Consider the following 22,564-nt stretch of genomic DNA (forward strand, 5'->3'; position numbering starts at 1 on the left):
TATGCCATTTCTCAACACAAAAATATGCTTTAACGTTTTCCCGGGAGAATAAGACGTAGATTAAAACTCAATATTTGTCTCTTTATCAGCCATTCATTTTCTACAAGCTGCATTTGTGATGCTAACCAGCTGTTTTCTTTAGGTAAACAAATCCCTCCAGTTCCTCTAAACTCATCAGTGTTATGGCCCACTGTGGATCCACTGGGACATCTGCCATGCTTCATTAACCTGCTTCAGTACCGGCTGCACACATCAGCCACAACAAACTGAACTTATTTAGTTCATGAGAGAAGCGGGGTGCTCTCACCTACTCAGCACTTCATTGTGCGAAAAGTTCATTCGGGTTATTCTCTTAAACTGCAGCGTCTTTCATTAACCCCGGAGCCAACGAGGCCGCCACTGTTTTTAATTAGCACGTGTTTAAAGCACGTTTGCCTTTTTCAAAGGAAGTGGCTGAAGGATACAAAGGGCAGAGGAGGGATGAACAGTCAGATATAAACACGGTTAGAAAGCAAATTAAAATGCAGCTTAATGAGATCACGGCTACGGGCGTACACGTTCTCTACACAGCGATCATACGTTGCTGAGGGGGAAAACATTTCTTTATGTTGATGCACTGTAAATTAATTTGTCTCTGTCAAAGGCATGAAGAATTAAAATACAGAGCGGATGGGGATGTCAAATTCAATGTGAAATCTCAATGGACAGAGCAGAAGTGCTGCACATTTCTCCAGTCAACCATCTTACTCAGAATAAATTATGAGTCAAAAATGAAAGAGTGGCAGATTAATATTTGATGCATGAGGCATTCAAAATGCAGACAAAAGAGAAGAGACGGCGGCTGCCCCGAGTCTGACTGAACAAAGCCCGACAGCAACCTGCAAAAAAACATTCAAATTCTGGCTACACGTTCATCAGGACAGTAAACATCTATTGGTTTCTAAGTTGAAACTTTCTTAACTTTCTTCTTTCTGTCTTTGTATGAAAAACACAACTCTACTATCTCTCCCTAAGTTATTTCTCCTCAAACTTGTTCCATCCCACAAAAAAACAAAAGAATCTGCATCTCACAGTTCAGCTGTCAGGAAATGCTTGGGAGGAACGCTAACGCTTCTTTAGCAGCTCAAATATTTACTTTAGTTTGAAGTGCAGGGAGACAGGAAGGATGAGATAAAAAAAAAAGTGGAGCAGAGGTTGACAGAACAGCTGTGAGTTGAATGAATGTTGAAATGAGCTACTGTCTCGTCTAAAATGAACAGAACTACATCCCTATTCACTGAAAAAGACTCTACTGCCAGGGTAACAGAGACACTGTAGACAGCTTTCTGGAAACGAATAGTTTACAAATATTTCATCACCATACGTTAAAAACTGTAAGTTATTCTAATATCAAATTGTTGATCCTGAACATTTCTGTTTTGGTGCACATCCTGATGACAGCTCGTAGGTGTGCATTTTAAATAGTGTACGTAGAACAACATACAGTAAGCTTCCAGCTTGGTTCAGCTGATTTGAGACGCCAGCTTCTAACCTCTATATCGCTGAATTATTTACGAAATCAAACTATTGCTGCAGGCCGTGCTAGCTCAGTGTTAAGTGTTTTTTTCTAAAACCTATATATGTTTTTCAGAACATCAATGTAAAAAAATCTATTATTTTCCAAATCGTATTTTTGTCACTAAGAACATTTTTAAAGAGAAACTTTGAGATCACGAATGCTTGCAGCTGAATAGAAATGTATTTACAATTCACCAAACGTGTGTTTAAAGATGTGGTATTTCAATGTGAAAGTCTTTCCAAATTATACGGCACAATATCACTTTGTCAGACAACAGGTATTTTGATGTCACATTTGGAAATTGTGACAATCTTTCACTACTTTTTGACATTTCATAGACTTAAAGATAAAAAAAAGAATCGGCAGGATACTGACAATACTCTTTATAATAAGCCCGAGGTGAATCCTTTGAGAGTAAACATATTCAAAAAATCCCACCTGTTGAGCCGATGGCACCAGCTGCAGTTGAAGTTGATCTGCGAGGAGATGCAGGAGCCACAGCTCGTGAACTGGAGACATGCTGGAGAGGAGAAAGATCGAAACAGGTCAAACTATTTACACAATCAATAGCCTAACTGACAAACAGCCAAGGAAAAGGTCTACACGCCACATAATGATCAGGATTTAATCGAATAACACTTGTAAAGAAGCATACACTGACTGAGCCAGAAGCTGCTACAATAACTTCTTCTTACTGGGTAGAGGCATCATTTCAACGGCCGTAGAGTTGGTGATCTTCGTCTTCGTCAGCTCCACGCGGTGGTACTCGTAGATTGTCCTCCGCCTAACGTCTATATTATGGAGAAAGAAGAGATCGAGTGAGAGCTCGAACACACCAAGAAATCTCTCAACCAGAGATAAAAAAAAAAAACTGGGACAAGTGGCCCCTGAAAAAAGAGGAAAGACAGCGGGAGGCAGAATCAGGTCATATGGGACGCCACCACAGCACTTTATTTCTCAACTCTCTCATTGTGCCCAAACGTCAGCCCACAATCTGGCAATGGACGGTAGCAATTTCCCCAGGGAGCTGATATCAATCAGACACTGTTGAAAAGGCTGCCTTCCCAGTCATCTGTAACAGCAAGTCATCAGCCGGGAAAAGATTGGCGCAATTGATTAGATACATCATTGACTCTCATCTCATTCTGGCCTTTATAACTCACACCGGCCAGCTTAAAATTGGCTGCTTGCTTTTGCTCGCCATGCGTCTTCCCTCCCATCAGTGGAAATGGAAAAAGAGGAGGGTGAAGTACAGCCTTTGTCACAATCAAAAAGGCTCTTATCCTGCGCAGTGTCTAAACAGATCTGATAATAACTCCTTGGTGCTGTAGTTAATCCAAACCCTAATTGGATTGTTAAAATGACTTTCTACGCAGCTGTTCCAGGAATGAAACTGTAAATCTGTGGAATAAATCATTGAGATGCACTGCAACGAGCATTGGGGCATTACTCAAAACATGACATTTTCTATAGCGGTTATATTTGCTTGACCAATGAGCTATAAAATTAAAATTCAATGCAACAGACTGTAGCTGTGTAACACAGACAGCAAGCAGTGACCTGCAAGTCACATTCATGACCGAGTCTTGTAACGTGCCGAAACTGTTTTAACTGTTTTTAGTAAGATGAGAAGATCGATTCCACTTGCAGGTCTGTCCAGTAAATATGAAGCTATAGCCAGGACACGGTTAGCTTAGCATAAAACTGCAAATGAGGGGGAAACAGCGAGCCTGGCTCCGTCTAAAGCATCTCTACAGCTCCCTAATTAACTTTGCATCTTGTTTGTTTAATCCAAATCAATAGAGAAGTGTTAAATCTAAAAGCTGTGGTGTTACAGGAGATTTTGCGTGCTGGATTTTATGCTCGGCTAAACTAAGCTAACCGTCTCCTGCTACATCCTCCTCTGAACCTCAGCTTCAGTTTCTTGCTGTAATAGAAATTCTTTTTAATAACAATGTATGAAATTACAATAACAAAATCAGTTTATAGCCTACAGATTTAAGCTTAGTTTTTTTTTTAATGAACTGTTAGCTGCGCTGGCAAAAGTATTGTTCTTCTCGTGTGACAGGATGTTGTTTCCCTGCAGACCTGCTTGGTTTGATTACACACAAGACAACTGATCAAAGCAGCAAATGTGAGCCAGCTCCTTCTAACCTGAGAATAAGACCGCCCTTCCTTTCCCCTCCTCTCCCTGGTGCCTGACTTCCTCTTGCCTCTAGCAAAGGGATTATCAGGTGCCTAATGACACGGTGGGGGCCAGAGGAAGGTCGGTTCCCCAGCCTGAGGCTGCTCATGTGTGGGCAGACTGTACAAGACGGGAAGAAAACTAGTCTGCACAGTTGATATTGTGCCGTGCACATTTCATTTATTACCACAGCTGACGTTTTGAGTGTCTATCTCTTCTTCAGGCAAGGATTACAATTGTATTTTTCTGTCTTTTGCAAGCTTTTCTGTCTAGCACCTAGGATTCATCGTCTGGTCGGGCCTGCTTTTGTGAATACTTTTTCTGGGCAGACTTTACATCCTCGCTGGCCTCCGTTTGTAGGTGGAAGGAAGCCGCAAATCAGATCAATTATAGCCTGGTCCCAGCAACAACAACGCCTTATGAGGATTGAGCTATAGCTTTCACTGATGCTATCAAACAAAGGTAGCAAAAGCGTGTCATCAATTACGCTCACGAGGGTCAGTTAACCCTCATTCAAATTATAATCACGTCCAGATAAGATACACTTGCACATATTATTACACTATTAAGCTATAAAATATAGAGGAAAAATGTGTTTACATTCTCGCTTTATACCAGGCCGCCTCTTACTGCTCATTTATCCATATGGGAGAGCTGCATGGAAATCAATACAAACGTGATGTGAAGACATTGAGTTAGAGATCGATGGCGGAATGGTGTCTCATCAGGCAGCACTCTGGCCGTTTGTACTGTTACACAAAATATTGCAATGTGTTCAATCGACCTCTTTAACCTCATGATGAAACTCTTGCCGGGTCGATGTCGCCAACATATTAAAGCACAATGTTTCCTCTTAAGCAGAGATCTGCTGTGAAAAACCTGAAAATAAAACATGGAATGACAGCCGCATATGATTAATAGCTTCCTGCTGGGTATCAAGATTATTAATCCAGATACAGGCAGGAAGATATGAAAAGGACAGAGTATTGGCCTCATTTTAAGAATAACTCACTGTGACGGATAATAATGCATAATGTAGCATTGAACCTGGGTCTCCACATGTGCTTGCACCTGACCTGTTAATTACACACCCACAAATCTGCCCTCATCTCTTTCTTGGATTGCTCTGCCTGGAGGCAGCGTAAAATGTTTTATTTGAGCTTCTAATCCGGGGCAAAGCTGGGTTAAAAAAAAAATGTCTCCCTAGTTGCTATGGTTGCCATTGCAGACACCTAGCTGAGTTGAAATACTTCTTCGTGGTACAGCCTGCAGCAGGCATGGCTCTCCTACTTGTTTGATCTCTGGTAGGATTAAGGCTTCATTTTTCTCAGGACATGGCAACTTAACAGAAGCCATTTACTAATGGCTCGACTGTCTTGATACACAATGGAAAATATGTCAAAATAGTTCAGCTGCATCTTTTCCAAACTACAGTTCTATTGGATACGCAGAGCGCGAGAACAAAAGGTGGCTTGAGGTCACGCATTAACTGTAACCATCCTGCAAAGAGGGACTGAATAGCTACGGACACATGAGCTACCATGGCATCCTAAAAGTGACACTCACTATCATTTGCACCACTATAAGGTGTAAGAACCTTTGATCTTAGATGTTACCTCCTTTGCCATCTCCACGGACTCTTTCAGCTCATGTGCCGCTTCAAGCCCTTTGGACTGACAGGTGCAAGATTCAAATACTGACCTTTTGCTTCAGACGCGGACATGAACCTGTGCACTTTGCAAACAGCATCTGCTCGTTGCACAGCAAGAAAACAAAGCCTCGTTTGTTTCCGCTGTTGCAGGTGTTTGGTTTTGTTAGCAGTGACTGAAGGCTAGCTAAGCAATTGACTATTCATTAAAGACCCTTGAACAGATGATGATTTCTGCACATGTTGAAGCAGTGTACACGGGGCTGTAGTAAGATAATCTGCATTTAAAGAGATTGAAGGGTGTTTTTTGTGATTTAGCCTAAAACCCAATAACAAAAATGTAAGGAATGGATTAAACAGCGTTTGTTTGCTCTAACATTTGTTGGGAACTTAACACTCCAGCAACCCCAGCCAACGCTACACAAGATAGCGTTACGTTTGCCAAACAAGGTTATCCATCCATTATCTTTAACCGCTTATCACATTCAGGGTCGCGGTGGGGCTCGAGCTGACCCCAGCTGACTGTTGGCATGTGAGTTGGCAAAATGAGAAGCTGGCTTTTGTCTGAAACGAAGTACCCAATGTTCAAAGAAATACGAAGAATTTCGTTAGCGTTTATTTTATTTGCTAATATTTGCTTATAAAACCTGAAAGTGACATTCGACATTTCAGCTGACAAAATGAACGACTAGAACAGCTTGAAATAAGAAGCTGCTTTTGTTGACTTCTGTGTGAAATAAACGACTCTTGGGGTTTAAAAAATTATAAATAATTTTAAGGTATTTTCGGTCATTTTGAAGTAAACCTGCCACTATTGTCACGGTACCACAGAAACTAAGAAGGGAGGGGCTTAGTATAATTTGTCAAATAGTCGAGCAAGCAATGTTACAAATGTTTGACTTTAACGTAATATATGTAAATGAGGTACTGGATGTCAAGATTCAGTGTATTAAAACATTGTTGTTTCTTGAGAAGTGGAAGAACGACAGTGTGCGTTTCAGATGGATTATCCAAACAGAAGAAAAGAGTTTGACATGAGGAAGAAAACTCACTTTCCTCAGAGACGTCACTCATGTTCAACAAAACACCTCAATCTGCCTCCATTCAAGATTTCATCACTCCATAAGCAAACAGCTGCACTCACTGGTTTCATCATGCGGTGTCGGACACATCAAAGACAGCTTGGTTTATGTCTAGGAAGACTGCGCTAACAGGTTCAATGGTTCAATAGAAAAATGCCTCAGTGCCAACTAAGACCTCTAGAAAGAGATGTTGTAGTAAAAGCCTTCAGATGAGAAAGAAAACAAAGTCCATGTCAGAGTTTTTTTTACTCCTAAACCAGACTTACAAGGGCAAACAACGGCCCAAAACATTTCCAGAAACGATGCCAATCATATACAAAAATCTAAATAAAATAAAATAACAGCAAACATGTCCAAAACACAAAACCCCCCAAACAAATGCAAGAGAAAAATATCATGTCAACACAAGAGGTGTTCTCTAGGCCTCTAGGGGGAGAGCTATAAAAGAGCACCAGATTCATTTTGCTAGCGTTAGCGCTTTCATAATGTTGTAAAAGGCTGGAGTTGCAGCACGCTTCTCCAGACGGACATGTTGCAATGGCGTTTGCTCGGCCACCGTGTCGGCCACCGTAGTAATTCCTCCCCATCCAACTCAAAATAAAGATGCCAAGAGAAGGACAGAAAAAAATCCCCTCATATGTATTGTGTTTAAAGTTATAAACTATTAACTTTGAAATAAATGCTTTTCAAGTTTCACACACGCAATCAAAACAGAGTTTAGATTACTGAATAAATCATATCTGACAACTCATTATTGTGGCAGGCTTTGAGTCAGGGCCCATGGCAGAGAGAGAAAGAGAGAGAAAGAGAAAGAGAAAGAGAAAGAGAGAGAAAGAGAAAGAGAGAGAGAGCCCAACTGTTGAAGAAATGTTTGAAGTTTCTCCCCTTTGCTCGCATTTGCTTTAGATTTAATGGGCCTGAATTGGAGTGACTCAAAAGTGCATGGGAGAGGCCGATCTGGAGCCGTGCCTACAGCTCTGCACACTGAGAGAGGTGGGACAGTGTTGGAGAAGAGGTGGTGACAGTTGAGGCTAAAGCAAAACAGACGAGGCTGAACTCAGAGCCATGAGGCGCAGCTTTAAAAGGGTAAATAAAACGCTGATGAAACAATGCACTCAGTCAGCTAAATGACCCTTTGCTAAGTCCCGCCCCCCTGTTGCCGTGCCCGTCAAGCTTTCCATTCTGCAGGCCAATCATTTTTCAGTTTTGTCTGAAATCATTCACTCATTCACTACTCGCTACTCACTATCCAGAGAGCTTCATGTGAAGATCTATAGTGAGCTCCTCATCAAAATGAAAAAAACATTTTCTAAGACTAATTTTTTGGCGCAGTTTATAATTTTTGCACCACAACTCATGGATCAGCACAGGGCATCATGGAAAAACCATCAGATGTAAACTGCATTTGTGGAATTGTTGTTATGCATGGTCACGTAGCCATTTTGTTGTTTATTCCGTTGTTGTTGTCCAGTGTCTTGTAAGTCCATATGGTGCAGGAAACTCAAATAAACAAATCAATCAACCAAAGTACACTACTTCTCGTGATGCATTGTGGGATACTTTGAGTCTACCATATCGGGTATAATGAATCTCACTATACATTTGGACAAAACAGCAACCTCACAATGAAGTGGACTACAGTGAGTAATGAGTGATTTTAGACACAGTCTTTAATTTCACACATAAGTGAACAAAGGCAGCCTCTTATTTCGAGCTGTCGAGTCGTTTCATTTGTCCACTTAAATGTCGAATGTCACCTGCAGGTTTTATCAGCTAATTCCAGCTAACTGTGAGCTGGTAGAAAATTATGCCTCCAGCTCACTTCATTCAAACGAGAATCCTGTAAAAGGGTCTTAAATATGCAAAATGCTTGATGCTTGATACAGAAAACACATTTGGAAAAAATTAGACAAATTAATTCTGATTCCGTTCTAAGAACAAGTGAGCAAATGTGAGCTAGAAAGTTATTTTGCGACTCACTGGGTATCTGTTGGATCTTGTGGACCACCACAAAGGCATCAGACAGGCCCACCTTCACCGGGTGATTGACAGAGCTGATCTGTGACACCTCAATGGGGATCTGAAAGAGAAAAGTAAAAAATCAATTACCATAGAAGCAGGCCACACCAGTTTGACAGCACTGACAATTCAGCCAATGTATTACTATCGACCATAGGAACCTGCTGAGGCATCATTAGGTGGCAGCAATACGGAAGTGACTTGCATTCTTTCTAATGGCCATCAGGGGGCGACTCCTCTGTTTGCAGAAGAAGAAGTCCGATTGTATAGAGGTCTATGGGAAAATGACCCTACTGCTGACTTGATGTGGTACCTCAGTAAACATTGTAAACATGAGGAAACATGAGGACAAAATGCCAAACTCAAGGCTTCAAAGCAGCTACTTTCACTTCTTACATACAGTCTATGGGTTTTATGCAACTTCAACGAGTTAAATTTGGTGTGTTAATACCACACAACAAAGAAGGAAAGGAGTTCAATTAAACAAAAGTACTAAGTGTCTCTGGGATGAATTGTCAAAGGTAAATGAGATGGAGCTGAAACTCAGTACCTGGTGCCCTTTTCAAATAGCAGTGCTCATTATCTTTATTTCTCTGTATGTTCTCTGTAATGTCTTGCCAAACCCTGAAATATTCTAGTGTAGGTAGTGCTATTTGATTGTAATTTTGGTGTGTTTAGATTTGGTAAATGTGTCTCGAAAGACCTAAAAAGTTAAGTCTAATGAGTATTTACTCAGATTCCTCCAGTATTATAGTAAATGTCAGGGTTTTAAGTATTTTGCTGTAGACAATAAAGGTCTGAAGATCTAATAATGAACATTGTTCAAGCCTGTTTTTATAAAAGCACTCTGGATCTGGCTTTTATTCTTGTACTCTCATGCAGGCTGATCATAGGTGCACAATAATAAATACTTAAAAAAGAAAGAAAGAAGTACACTGCTTAAGCAGTTCAAATGAATGAGTCCCGACCTCTTTGTATGCAAAAACAATCCTGCCGGTGTTGTGCAGCGTTGCCTGGAAGGTGAAGCTTCCCAGGTTGTAGTTGTCCTGCAGGTGGACATGGTCCCATTGCACCACCAGAGCAGTCCCTAAAGGAGCAACAACCACATACAGCTCATTACCAGATGCAGGACTACATAAAATCACCCGGATTAAAGGAAAATACAGGCGTCATTGAAAGCTACTGCCTCACTATCGTATTTCTGACGCTGACTTGTGTTTCACGCTCTTTAAAATAAATCATCTCTGGTGTCTCAGATCTAGTGTGACATGAACCGCTGCCCGGGAAAAGCCAGTGAATGAGAAGACATCAATGCAACAATTGTTGCATTGATTTGTAAAACGATATGTTTTTGAGGGATGATTTCATGGCAGAGACTTCATTTCTCCCTGTGGGTGCGAGGTGATTGACAGCCAAGTAGTGTGAGCACTGATATGAAAACACTCCACTGGAGCAGCATGAAACGGCTATAAAACTGAAACTTTTGAGAAAACAAAATCGAGGCGTGACGGTTACTGTGATGGATTATGTAGCAATTCTATTTCATGCTGTGCAGGAGAGAATCGCAGTTTTGCAAATGACTTCTTATGGTACAGAAACATGTGCCCAAATACAGCGAGCAGCCGGCAACTAGTTAAAATGTCAAGCAGAGAGGCAACATTGACGCCAATTTAAAGACCCAAATTACAGAAGGAGACACTTTTTAGTTTAATTTGCTCAGAATTTGAGATATCCGTCTCCAAGTTTTCTGCCACCTCATCCAAAGCATTTTTAGGGGTAGTTGGCTGTTGCATCGGGGAGCAATTGGGGTTTAATGTCTTGCTCAAGGACGCTTCAACAGACGGACAAGAGGAGCTGGGGATTGAACCATCAGCCATGTGATTCAAGGATGACTCGCTGTACCCCTGCAGCCGCCCTTAAGTTAAATTCCTTTCCCCTCCTTTGTACTGGGGCAGCGAATACCTCAATACAGAGCTGAAACGAGTTTATTAACTGATTAGTTGATCCACAGAAAATGAAGCTCCAACTTTCAATTAATTGTTAAAGTTATGATGCGATAATACACTGAGTAATTTGGGATTTTACAATTATTTGATTAATGAATCAGTGGAACGTTAGTTGCGGCCCTAATTGCCGCTTCAGGTTGACACACCACCAGGGTTTCCCATTAAACTCTGTTATTCTGTCAAATTGGTGAACTGACCATCTAAACATGGAGCCCAGACTGCTGCACTGATCCCGGATCCGTGCTTCATGTTTAGACACTGCCCGGCATCTTAAAGACCTCTAGAGGCGGTCTGAACAAATGAATGAATGAATGAATAAGTATGAGTGTAACTTAAAAGCCAAATGCCAAAACTAAATCACACACGGACCACAAAGAGTCATTCATCATTAGGTGTTGCATGATTGTGGGGAAGTACTAAATTAGCACCAGACTCACGGGACCTTCAGCTCTACCCTCCAGACATCGGGCCTCACATTACTTTTACCACCGGTGTGATTTACTGTGGACTTTGGAGAACCTATTGATGTGAAAGCCATTCCCTTCTCCCAGCTAGTCATCTGGCTGTGCGCCAGGGCAATAAAGGTTTGTTAACACAACTAATCAATTTTTCCGTCGCATAGCCAGAGCGCTTCTCTACAAAGTAAAGATAGCCGAGACAGTTTGGTCGAGCACAGGAAACACCCATTATAAATGACATGTGTTGTGTACAGAGGGCCGAGACCCAAGAAGGAGGTTAGACAGCTGTAGAGTTAAGGGCAGCAGGCATCCACTGACGCTCTCTGGCAACATTGTGACTGTTTGGATGAGAACTAAGTAAAAGCAGAGACCATTGAAGAGTTGCTGTTTCATGCATTAAAGAGGACAGACTTCAGGAGAACGCGGTGGATATCAGAGGGTGGACCAGAGCGCTAAATTGCAGCTGTGCCTTACGGCAAAGCGTGCTCACTCGGTCAGAAACAAGTTAAGTCCTAATATAAGTCTGCTTAAAATGCATTGAGTTCAGGAGGGGGGGGGCTGCATGCTATCTGAGGCTTTCTGGCTAAAAATACAGAGAGGGTGAGGAGACGTGGAGGGAGCACACACTGGCCTTGTTTCTAATTCCACTTACAAGCTTAACAAGCTGTATGAACGCAAAACAAACAAATCAGATCTATCACACAAGCCCACCCTCTGCATGGGGAAGTTGTTTAGTGTGGTTTGTTCTGCGCAGCCTATTTTTCCATAGATATTTATTTATTTGAACTTTTTCAGACGACTGGTTTTTGATGATTTTCAGTTGTGATTTAAGTTCGTCTTCGCCTAATAAAGTCTTAATGTAATAATGTATGAACTCCACCCTCTCGTGTCACTTCTGGTTGCACATTTCGGCTGAAAGCATTGTCCTTCTTAATATAATAAAGAAGACATTTTGAACAGGGTCAGATGACAGTGTTGAGTCTTAATAAATGCTTGTCTGCTACTGTAAATTACACCAGAATCCTATCGTTGTGTTAAACTCTCCAACTGTCAAACGTGTCATACACAGACTGTCTCTGTCCGTCAGACGCAGAAACACTTCACTCCTTCATAACGGTGCGTTGTCAAACTTCAGGATGTTTTTACAGCACTCACGTCACCAATCACATGTCTTCTTTAGCAGATTCTACTTGACAAAAAAAAGACAACAAAACACCGTCTCTGTTTGTGTTTCCAGAACAACCAATACGTCTCCGCGGGAAAAGAAGCGCTCACTCGCCCACAACATAACAGGCCGTACAGCTGTTGTGCTGTATTGGCGGGACATTGACTGATGGACAGTGTGTTGAGGAGCAGGAGAGAATTGATCGGCTGCCAGTTTGGTTAAAGTGTGATGAGCTCCACTGCAGAAGGTCACTCCGTTGGTCAGTCGCTCTGCTGCAGAGGAAAGGATTAATGACGGACATGATGGACAACAACCATCACAGGTGGCAAAAGAAAGGTGGAGAGAGTGAGAGAGTGCATCAATGTAGTTTAAAGTGAGTAAGTGGAATTTAAAGGGAGGATATGGAGGTCAAGGAGGGTTTCATATAAATCAGTTAATGAATTAAGACTTCCTATTTTGTGAATAACTGAGGATGGCTTGTGTAGCTGTAGTTAGAGCTTCATTTTGGCTGTGGGAGACCTACTTTCATTCTGTCCTTACCAGAGTAAAAGGTTGGTTGGAGCCAAAAGTATCAGTTTGTGCTTCATGCATCGCACAAAAGAGAGTACACAACTGCTGAGCATTAAGGTAGAACTAAGTATGAATTAGTAAACTGCTGTTACCGTTGTCAAAGTAGATGACAGTAGAGTTCCTGGAGACACTGGGGTCAAAGTTTGCCATCAGAGGAGCGATGTACTGAGTAGCTGTTAGCATCCGGTGGACCACGTCACCTGTGTAGATAAACCCTGAGGAAGAAACAGAGACAACGTATAACTTTCAGCACTCTGAACTCTTGTTCGAATCATCCATGTATCACTTATAGTGTCGTACTTGCTTTGATAAAAGTGCTTCACGGTGGGTTTACCCTTTAGCAACTCATAAAAACAAACATCAATCATCCCTTCATTTCCTTCCTCTCTTATCAGATACAGTAGGTTTCAAAAAGACTACAAGTCTGCCCTCCAGTCCAAAGTTAAAAGCTCCTCATTAACCCACAACCATCACCCCCCCCCCCCCCCGCTCTGTCTCTGGCCTCACGCTGTAGGCTGCAAATAATTAGCGCTATTATTTTTGATCAAAAACAGCAGGGAAAATCTGAGGCGCTTCAGGATGAGACACCCTGGACGAAGACGTTGTTTTTCATGCACTTGTCAATTTGTTGTATTTTCTCAGACTACAAGCCAGAAATCTCCACTTGAGCAGCACTTACATACACAAAATGTTTCAATTTCATTCCTATCTATTTTCTGAAGGTTTTTACAAAGGGGTCTGTTCATATATCATCATATCATGACCTGATTTATATAACATTTTAATACTAAAAACAAAGCTAAAATGTATATCTTTAAACGGCTGCTGACAGTATTTTCTGATTAATGGAGTGGAATAATGTGATAAAAACACAACAGTCTCTCTGTAAAAACCTTTGACTCTAATATGTCAATGAAACTAGAATTCTGAACTGTGCTTTATCCAATGGTAGCACATATTTCATAAGATAATGCCTCATTTGTTTATCTAAAGATACATTTTAAGAAAATTTGTAACACAAAAAACAATTGTCTTAATGTAAGTTATCAACTGGGGAAGTTTCATGGTATAATATATTAGTTAACATGTTTACCCTTTTCACCCAGTCTCTCCTTATGGGAAGATCTGCTGAGTGAGCAGTAAATATATTACCATGTGTTTATGAGCCTTCTTTTAACGCTCCTGTTGCACTCGTTTTACTCTCCTGTTGTACTCCTTTACATCCTCATGTAGGTGTGTTTTTTACTCTCTACATCATCGATCACGGACACTAACGAAGAGACAACATAAAAGGATTATGTAAACTTTTCCAATTTACGTGCCCCTTCAGCGAGACACACATGGATCTCTCCACAGAGGGAGACATGCTCAGTCAACACTAACTACAGCTGCATCATTTAGCAGTCTGTACACATGGTTATTAATGGAGTGTAGAAACGGGGGAAACGCCCACTATTCATCACCAGGGAACCGTCTTTGCGCTCATAACAACGGAATCAAACAGCGTCTTAATTTCCCTTCTGGCAAGAAAGTTTAGCAAAGTCAGCTGCTATTTAAGGACGTATTTATTTTCAGTTTCTCACCCGGACTCTGCCTGAATTGCAAAAATGTCCAAAACAAACCTTAACATGTACTCGTGAAATCATGTTTGACGCAGAACAAAGGGAAAACATGGCATTTGGGTGAGACAATCACATGCATCCAATATAATTTACCTTTGAAGAAGAGTTTGAAGAAGTAATAAGACACTTACAGTGTATCTTGAAAAGGGAAATACAAAAAGACATGTCTCATAAATCACTCGTTTGAAAATTTGTCTTACAAAAGGAAATCACGGTCTTTCCAGGACAACAAAATAATTATGAATACATATTAAAATATGTGAATAGGATGTTTTGGAAATCTTTTACTTCAGCAGTCAGCTGTATCTGCCCCATTAACTTTCTTTGTGCTAAGCTAACTGGCTGCTGGCTGTAGAGAGGGCCATTGTCTTTTTTCCTAAAATATCAAACTATTCCTTTTATATCAGTGTTTAAAATAGGAAACTATCTATGAAAAAGACCTTCAAAAACGTACTGAATACCGTAATAAATCATCAAACAACCCAGAGTAAGAAATCATTATCTTTTGAAGGGACCTCTCTGCTTTGGTGAAGAAGTTCAACAGAAACACAGTAAGTAGCTGCCTGAGGCACTTAAGGGAGGAAAAACACTGCTCAAGAAGAAAAGAGGATTTTTGGGAAAAGTCTCATTGAGGCCACATAAACTCCCTATTTCATCTCACCATATGTCTTCTCAAACAGAAGTCTGGCTATAAAAACACATCTATCACTTTGGAAACCAGGAGCAGAGCACATCATAAGGGGAATCTATCTTTTCCTAAAGACCTCCCAGCTCAGCAGTGTCAGCAGACACACAGTGAGGAGACGAGCAGGCGAAGAGTGGGAGTGAAGATGTGACTTTAGAGAACTCCACCTGGAGTGAATGAGGTTAAAGCTGCATGGCTCAATAAGAGGAGTTCCCATGGTTAGTTTATTCCTATCAAAAATATACAAGATTTGACGAAATACTCTTAAACTCACTAACTTCTCTATTTTATCATGCTTTTGCTATTAAATAATTAAAAATAATTAAAAAGTGCAAAGGCTTCCTGGAGATGAATGTTTTGTTTTTGCTCTTCTCGTGATTTAATTGTGAATTGGGTTGCTATGGTTTGTAATTTTCAAAAGGTTTTGGGAAACACTGTTGTAAAGCAGCTGCTTTTATAGACTTTTAGAAACATAAACAAGCTTTTAAAAGCTGGAGAAGGGAATATGGACGCGTTTTGTGTTTGCAGGACATGAACGATAAAAGCAGATTGTGTCACGGACAATGAGTGTAAAGAGGACAGAAAATAAAAGAGGCAGGGTTGTTTAGTCTACCTGCCTACGTTAAGGTAAACACAATGCCATGGTGGGACCGGCTCTCCGTTGCTGCGTCTGCACTTTCCTTTATCTGATTGTGCAGCGACACAGATCAGCCACCTCATCTCATATTTACCCAGCGTTCAACTCCAGCACGTTTTTTTTTTTTTATCTCATCCACTCTTTCTTTGGCTTTGCTTTGTATTATTTCTCCTTTCACTTTCAACCTTTAGAAAGCTTAGAAATCCCCCCGACCAACACACACACACACACACACACACACACACACACACACACACACACACACACACACACACACACACACAAGGGTTTTATTTCTGCTCCGTACCAGCAATCTCCTAACAACACAATACGACTTATTTTACAGTCTAAAGAAAATCAGACAGCCTCTCAATACGCTAAAGAGGTGAGAGCCGCGGGGCGCTCAATAGAGAGGCAATCCATCCATTATGGCCGTCACTTACAGCAGAGGGAGACTGGACTGAGTAGGAGGGGAACTTAGGGAGCAGCTCTTCTACAAGACGAGAGGAGAAATAATGAAGAGGAGTTTGAGGTAGAGAAAGAGGTTTTAGGAAGGTGGGATTGAGCGGGGTAATTCTTTCCAACCCTTTCTGTTTATATGTGCTGCTATCCAAAAGTGCCGAGCTGTGTGTATGTCCAAGAAAAACAAGAGCAGGAATTAGCAGGACCACCAGACTAAAGCTTCACTTTATTGGACATCGTGTTTAGACAAGGACTTTGTTTCTTCGTACTGAGCTGTGTGTAATTTACCGGATATTTTCTGTTTATCGCAGATGTTCTGAGCCGGGAAAGTCCCGCACCGGATCACACACACACACACACACACATTTTATTAGTCTTTTGTGTTGTGAAACTGCTTTTTTGAAATCCAAATGAGACGTCTGTTATTTATTTTTTTTATTGCTAAGTGAAGCAAACAATACGATGTCAGCCTATAACCAATCCATTATGGCTTCTGAGGAAAAACATCTGTAATGTGTTTTATGTTTCACAAACAGATTTCTTCAGAGTACAAATTGGCAGTGATCGTCTGCATGACTTGGCTTACATAAGAGTCAAACGTCTTCAGCCTAAGATAAACTAAAAGTTATCATCCTTGTCACAACCCTGTCTCATTGTGTTTGTGAAGGGAAACGTGGATTACATGGACACACTTTGACTTATAGTCAGTGGCAATGTTTTTTCAAGGAAATACTTAAATTTCTAGGAGACGGTGTTGCTTGCCATTGGTGGATTTCAGTAAAAGTAGTAATTCTACATAGTAAAAATACTCAAGAAGTTACAAGTAAAAGGTCTGCATTCAAAGTAAAAGTAGCATCAAAATAACTAAAGTACTAATTATGCAGAATGGCCCATTTCATAATAATAACCAAAGAGTGATGGTCCCGTCTTTGTTCGTTTAATCTTAATAATCTTATACCTATACCATCAAATATGTCACAATAAAAACCTAAAATAATAAACATGATTTGTACGGCAGAGATATTTCTTGTCTTAATCATCTCATGATCTTTCTGATTTATCTTGCAGCCCTTTAAGGGGTTTTTTTCGCCCGAGGCGGACACATCTGGGTCGCAGAGTCCGGACGAAATTACACCGTTTCCTCTCATGTGCTCCTATACTTGCCTTACACGTTATGTATTTGGTGCCTAACATATAAATATAAAAGCTTGTGATCACCAATTAGCTGGATAACAATATATAATACCAAATCGTGTGTTTTCTGAATCTTTGTTTGTATTCTGGCTGTAAAGTGTGACAGCTGGCCGCCCAGTACGCAGCATGGCACAGCTGGATATCCGTCGACACAGCTGGCAGTGGTCAGATCATATATCATCATGGTATTCACAGTCTCCACATGTCGAGCCGTCCACACACACACACACACACACACACACACAATTCAACAATAACCTGTCAGTTCATTACAACACCTGCAGAATGCTGACAGTCCCTGTAATTGTCCCGACTGTACGAATATTTCTCCTCTTTGTTGGCAGAATCCGTTCATTTTCAAGACATTTCTAGTTATATTTAATGTGTTCAAGCATCTAAGGTGCTGCAGGCTATTGAAGTGACAATGTGTGTGTATGTGATGTTTGAGAATATAAGTATAGCACTGGAGTAGAGATGCATTTCTTTAACCGTTAACAGTTAATTGTCTGTTGATCAGCTAAGAAGTTAATCAAATAATAGTTTCAGACGTCTTAAATCTTAATCAAGCAACTTTTGTCCCAAGTGAGCCTTTAAACTTTTAATATCTTAAAAGACAAGCAGGAGATGGTTTCTACCTGCTTCTAATACAAATTTATATAATTTAAGAATTGCCGGAGATCATTTTTCTTGAAATTTGTGCAGTCTTTCTTTCCGACCACTCAAAGTGCTTTTCACACTACTTGTCATCATTCACCCGTTCACACACTGATGGTTGGGGGCTAAGTGCCACCTGCCTATCAGACTAACGGTCAAACACCGTAGGCACAGTTACGGGAACAATTTTGGGGTTAAGTGTCTTGCTCAAGGACACATCGACATGCGACCAGCAGAGCCGGGGATCGAACCGCCGACCCTCTGATTGAAGGACGACCCCTGCTCTCCACAGTCGCAATAATGTGTCTAATTGTATCTTTAGTGAGGTAGTATTGTGGGAGAGTCTCAACATTTGCAAGTTGAGTTGTATTTTAAACAGATTAAAACAATCTCATCACACTATTTTTTTCTCCTAATTTAACGTAAAACGTTTAGAACTCAAAACGACTTCTTGCGGTGGAGAGTTTTAAGAGTGAAACGCTTGATTTACTGCATGCAAAACCCATAAAACTGGACGTAGACTTCACATGTTTGACAAGGCTGCATGCCAACTTCATCGTGTTGCTTCATCGTTAATGTGTTCGAGAACTGGCTGCTGCGGTGTTTAGAAAGTAACTCTGAAAATACAAAACTGATACAAATGATCTTTTCCTGCAGAGGTTCAGCACACTTAAGGTAGCAAAGAGAAATATTGGCTCAAGTAAAAACAGTGACTCTCGCCGACGGCGATGAAAGAAGGGAGAAAAGATGGTCCAGTGGGCAGAGAAGGACGAGCTGATTGATAGGCCCTGAAATGGAGGGATGTGAGGAAGACAAAGCCCCAGAGGCCTGCGAGAGGCAGATAGCTGCCTCCTCCTCCTCGGTCTCATCCCTTCCTCTCTGTCTGGAGGAATGCAAATTCTTGTTATCTCCCCTCTAGTAGCGTGCGAGCCCGTCCACGCCTCCACACCATCATCCAGCCTCTCAACCCCAACTCAACTTTGCCACTGATGGAGGATCAAGTGTGTGTGTGTGTGTGTGTGGGGGGGGAACGAGACAGCGATGATAATGACGATCGCGGCGGATTATTTCTTTTATTATTGCAGCGGCAGTTAAACGCAGCACACAGCATCTCTGAAATAGTTGGGTAAGAGCAGGGCTTCGGTCTTTCATGTGATAATAGATGGTTGGGGGTGTTGTGGTTTCGCCGTCAAGACTCAAGTGGAAAATTGCTTCGCACACTCTGGCAAACACGTCTGCCGTGTCACGTGTCAAACCCCCCCACCCACCCCCCCCAAACACACACACACACACACACACACACACACACACACACACACACACACACACACACACACACACACACACACACACACACACACACACACACACACACACACACACACACACACACACACACACACCTCTTGATACCCCTAGCTCCTTATACATGTCTATCAGAGTGTGCAAGGCCACTTGGCACAGGGACTCCTGTTTCCAGTCCAAACCCATCGGTCTGGTTTCTCTTCCAGTTAAGTCTGGTGTGGAGCTGGTGGTGCCGAGTGTTGGGAATGGTTTGTTTTTTCATCCCCCCCCCCCCCCGAGTATCCCGCGGAGGTGAGCGCTGTAACTGGTCTTGTATCAGGCTGTCTGCTCGGCTGGGCAGAGTGTCGGTGGTGGTTTTTGTCCTGTGGTTTGTGCCAGACGAGCCTTCTCAACTTCCCAGAGACGACATCTAAAGAAATGACTAATTGTTTGGTTCTTTTCTGTATTCAGGGGTGGGATCTCTTTGAACAGTGGCCACTCACTCACTCAGGTACACCGAGTACCAGAAACACTGTTTTTCTTCTCCGTTTCATGAATGCCACGTTCCCTCCTAAACCCAGCAGCAATCAAAAGTCTCTGTGTACAGTCTACTATGCCAAGCACATACAGTATATCCAATAACAACATTAATAACTACTATTGAGAGAAGAGAGTCCAAGAACAGTGCTCACTTACCACCAGTCGCCACGGTGATTTCACGCAGGAAATGTCCATAAAAAGGGAAATCGAAGGACAGATTAACTCTCTGTGAGGGGAAAAACAGACAGATGACCCCGGTCAGAAGGAAAGAGGCAAGAGGCGGATCAGAGGAGAGAGACTGTCTTCATCTTAAAAACAACAAGAGGATTTAGATCAGAGGAAAGAACGTGGAAAGGAAACACAGAGGTCTCTACTTCACTGCTCATTTCTGAGTAGAAACATAAAATTGAGATTTAAAGAAGAATGGAAATGTGGTAAAACATAAATATATGACCTTTATCACATATTAGTACTAGACGAAAGAAAACCGTCTTCCTGACCATGTTAATGCGGAGTTATGAGGAGTCAAGATACAGCAGCATTAGTTCATGGCATTTATGGGTGAATTTGCATATAACGCATCTATAAACCTCTATTATATGGAAGCCCATTTTGTCCAGGGGAAAAGAAAGTAAGAAAAATTACAAATGACAAAAATTAGGAATAGTGGTTTGGAAAAACGATGAACACATTGGATTTCCAACATTCGGACTATGACCTGTGGACGTCATGTGAATTAGACATTATACCTCGTGTGTGTTTCATGTGGCACATTCGCACGGGATGATTGAAGTCTGTATTTTACTCAGGTTTACGGACATTACCATCCAGATATGTCTCTGCGTTTCACATCCGCATATATTACATTTTATACTTTATAATATTTAGATTCAATATCATTTACGACCGGGAAAGAGATCATAGTTGACCTCCGCAATTATTACAATTTACTTGAGATCCCCAGCTAATACTAGTTCATCGCAAATCATTTTAATTTACCATTAGTATCATTCCTAACTTTTCATCTGTTCGTTTTTCTTTTCCTGACACAAATGGGCTTCCATACTGTTTACAAATCCGTTGATGGGAATTAACACATAATAAAAAGGGCTTCAATAAACAATAATACCACAAATGATGGTTTATACATTCATTATTTACTCCCCTGATGTGAATATGCTAGACAGTGACACTGCCAGAAAATGTTATGGAGAAAGACAGTCCACAGTAAACATTAAACGTGATCCTAGATTATGCTGGAGGGAGTAATCCTGCGGCAAACCACACTGGATCTCACAGACTACACAGCCAATCCCGAGCTTAACTTTCCTACAATCCTGTGATGAAGTGGACCTCTGCGGCTGCGTTTTTCTTTTTACGACCTTATTGGTCAATTCCTTTTTCAGTGTCGGCGGCCAAAGCGCTGGTCGGGCAGCAGAGCCAGAAGGGAATATAGAAGCTCTCGGAGTTTTATGCAGTTTGTCAGGATTTTAACTGCCATCAACATAAACTCTATTTGTTTAAAATGTTAAGTCTGCTGACACGGTGGCCGCATTTCTGCACAGATGGTTTTGGGCTGCAATCACACAATGAAACCATGCAGGCAAGATCTCATTTTTTGACTCTGCATTGCTTGGCTGGCCATTGAATTGATAAATTATTTTTAAAATGTATTTGCAAACGTCAGAGAAGCCTCCCACGTCCCTCCTATACTGTCTGGAGAGAAAGGCCTCGCCTCTTAGCCGGGCCGCTCAGTGGCTACAAAGAATAGCTTGCATCAGATTGTTTGGTTCAATCCATCATTACTTGACTGAAGGTGCAGGACCAGAATGCACAATGTGGGGCTCTATTCTATCTCCTCGCCAGCTATTGTTCACCCTGGGTGCCTTCTCTCTCTCTCATTCTCTCTCTCTCTCTCTCTCTCTCTCTCTCTCTCTCTCTCTCTCTCTCTCTCTCTCTCTCTCTCTCTCTCTCTCTCTCAAAAGTCTGTGACTGCCCTGCTGCCATGCTGCTTTGTCTCTCCAGTCACTAAATGATGCCTTGGGTGACCTCATCAGTATGCACCTCACATGGGTCACCTGCTTGTGCAGAGCTGGAGGGAGGGACGCTTTTAAACTTCACTGCAGAAGGTTTTTAACGGTTTAGATGCTTAAAGGAATGACTGATGCAACCATGTTTTTAATGGTGGAGGCAATAAACATACTGTACTATAGTAAAAACCTGTCATGTTTTATTTGAGCATTTACAATAGTCTGTCCCATAGTCAAGTACACACATGTACCAAACATAGTGACCTATGCATAAACACTGAGTATCTCTTCTTTGAGTTGAAACAGTTAAAAGCTTGACTCTGAGTAGATAAATGGGGGCTGATGCTGCGTCCCTTAGCATCCTAAAAGGCTGCAGAAGATTTAAGTTAAACCTAAGTGAGACACATGAACCTCTAGTGGCGTTTCATCTTAACGTCTTAGGTAGGAATATACAGGAATATACAATTGAAATTAAATTAAAGACTCTCCTCTCACGGGGTCGGTTGACTTACCGCCGCTTGTCTGTGTGTGTTGGACAGAATCCCGTGGATCTTCACTTTGTCCTTGTCCATCTGGTCCGTGTCTACCCACAAGTCCTTGCTCATCGCATCGGACGGGTTGTATGTTTTCGATGTGTAGTAGTTGTGATCTGTGTCCTCCTGCAGAAGTGACAAAACAAAACGCACCCTGTGAGTTTGCATACAGAATAAAGACCGTGCAGACGCATAATTAAGTGATTTAGAGGAATGAAATACAGCTTGAAGG

At 41.5% G+C, this 22,564-nt stretch overlaps 1 protein-coding gene across 1 annotated transcript in view; it reads right to left on the minus strand.

Annotated features, from left to right (window-relative positions):
• plxdc2b (plexin domain containing 2b) overlaps positions 1-22,564 on the minus strand; it is an 82,876-nt gene that overhangs the window by 15,362 nt on the left and 44,950 nt on the right. Inside the window, exons 3-9 of the mRNA XM_079181734.1 lie at positions 22,312-22,458; positions 19,926-19,995; positions 12,784-12,906; positions 9,461-9,579; positions 8,454-8,553; positions 2,254-2,349; positions 1,997-2,078 (exon numbers count right to left, since the gene is read on the minus strand). Of these exons, the coding sequence (XP_079037860.1) occupies positions 1,997-2,078; positions 2,254-2,349; positions 8,454-8,553; positions 9,461-9,579; positions 12,784-12,906; positions 19,926-19,995; positions 22,312-22,458 (737 nt within the window). The remainder of the gene's footprint in view (positions 1-1,996; positions 2,079-2,253; positions 2,350-8,453; positions 8,554-9,460; positions 9,580-12,783; positions 12,907-19,925; positions 19,996-22,311; positions 22,459-22,564) is intronic.

This window comes from Pholis gunnellus (genome assembly GCF_910591455.1).
Source record: "Pholis gunnellus genome assembly, chromosome: 20".
Lineage (NCBI taxonomy): Eukaryota > Metazoa > Chordata > Actinopteri > Perciformes > Pholidae > Pholis > Pholis gunnellus.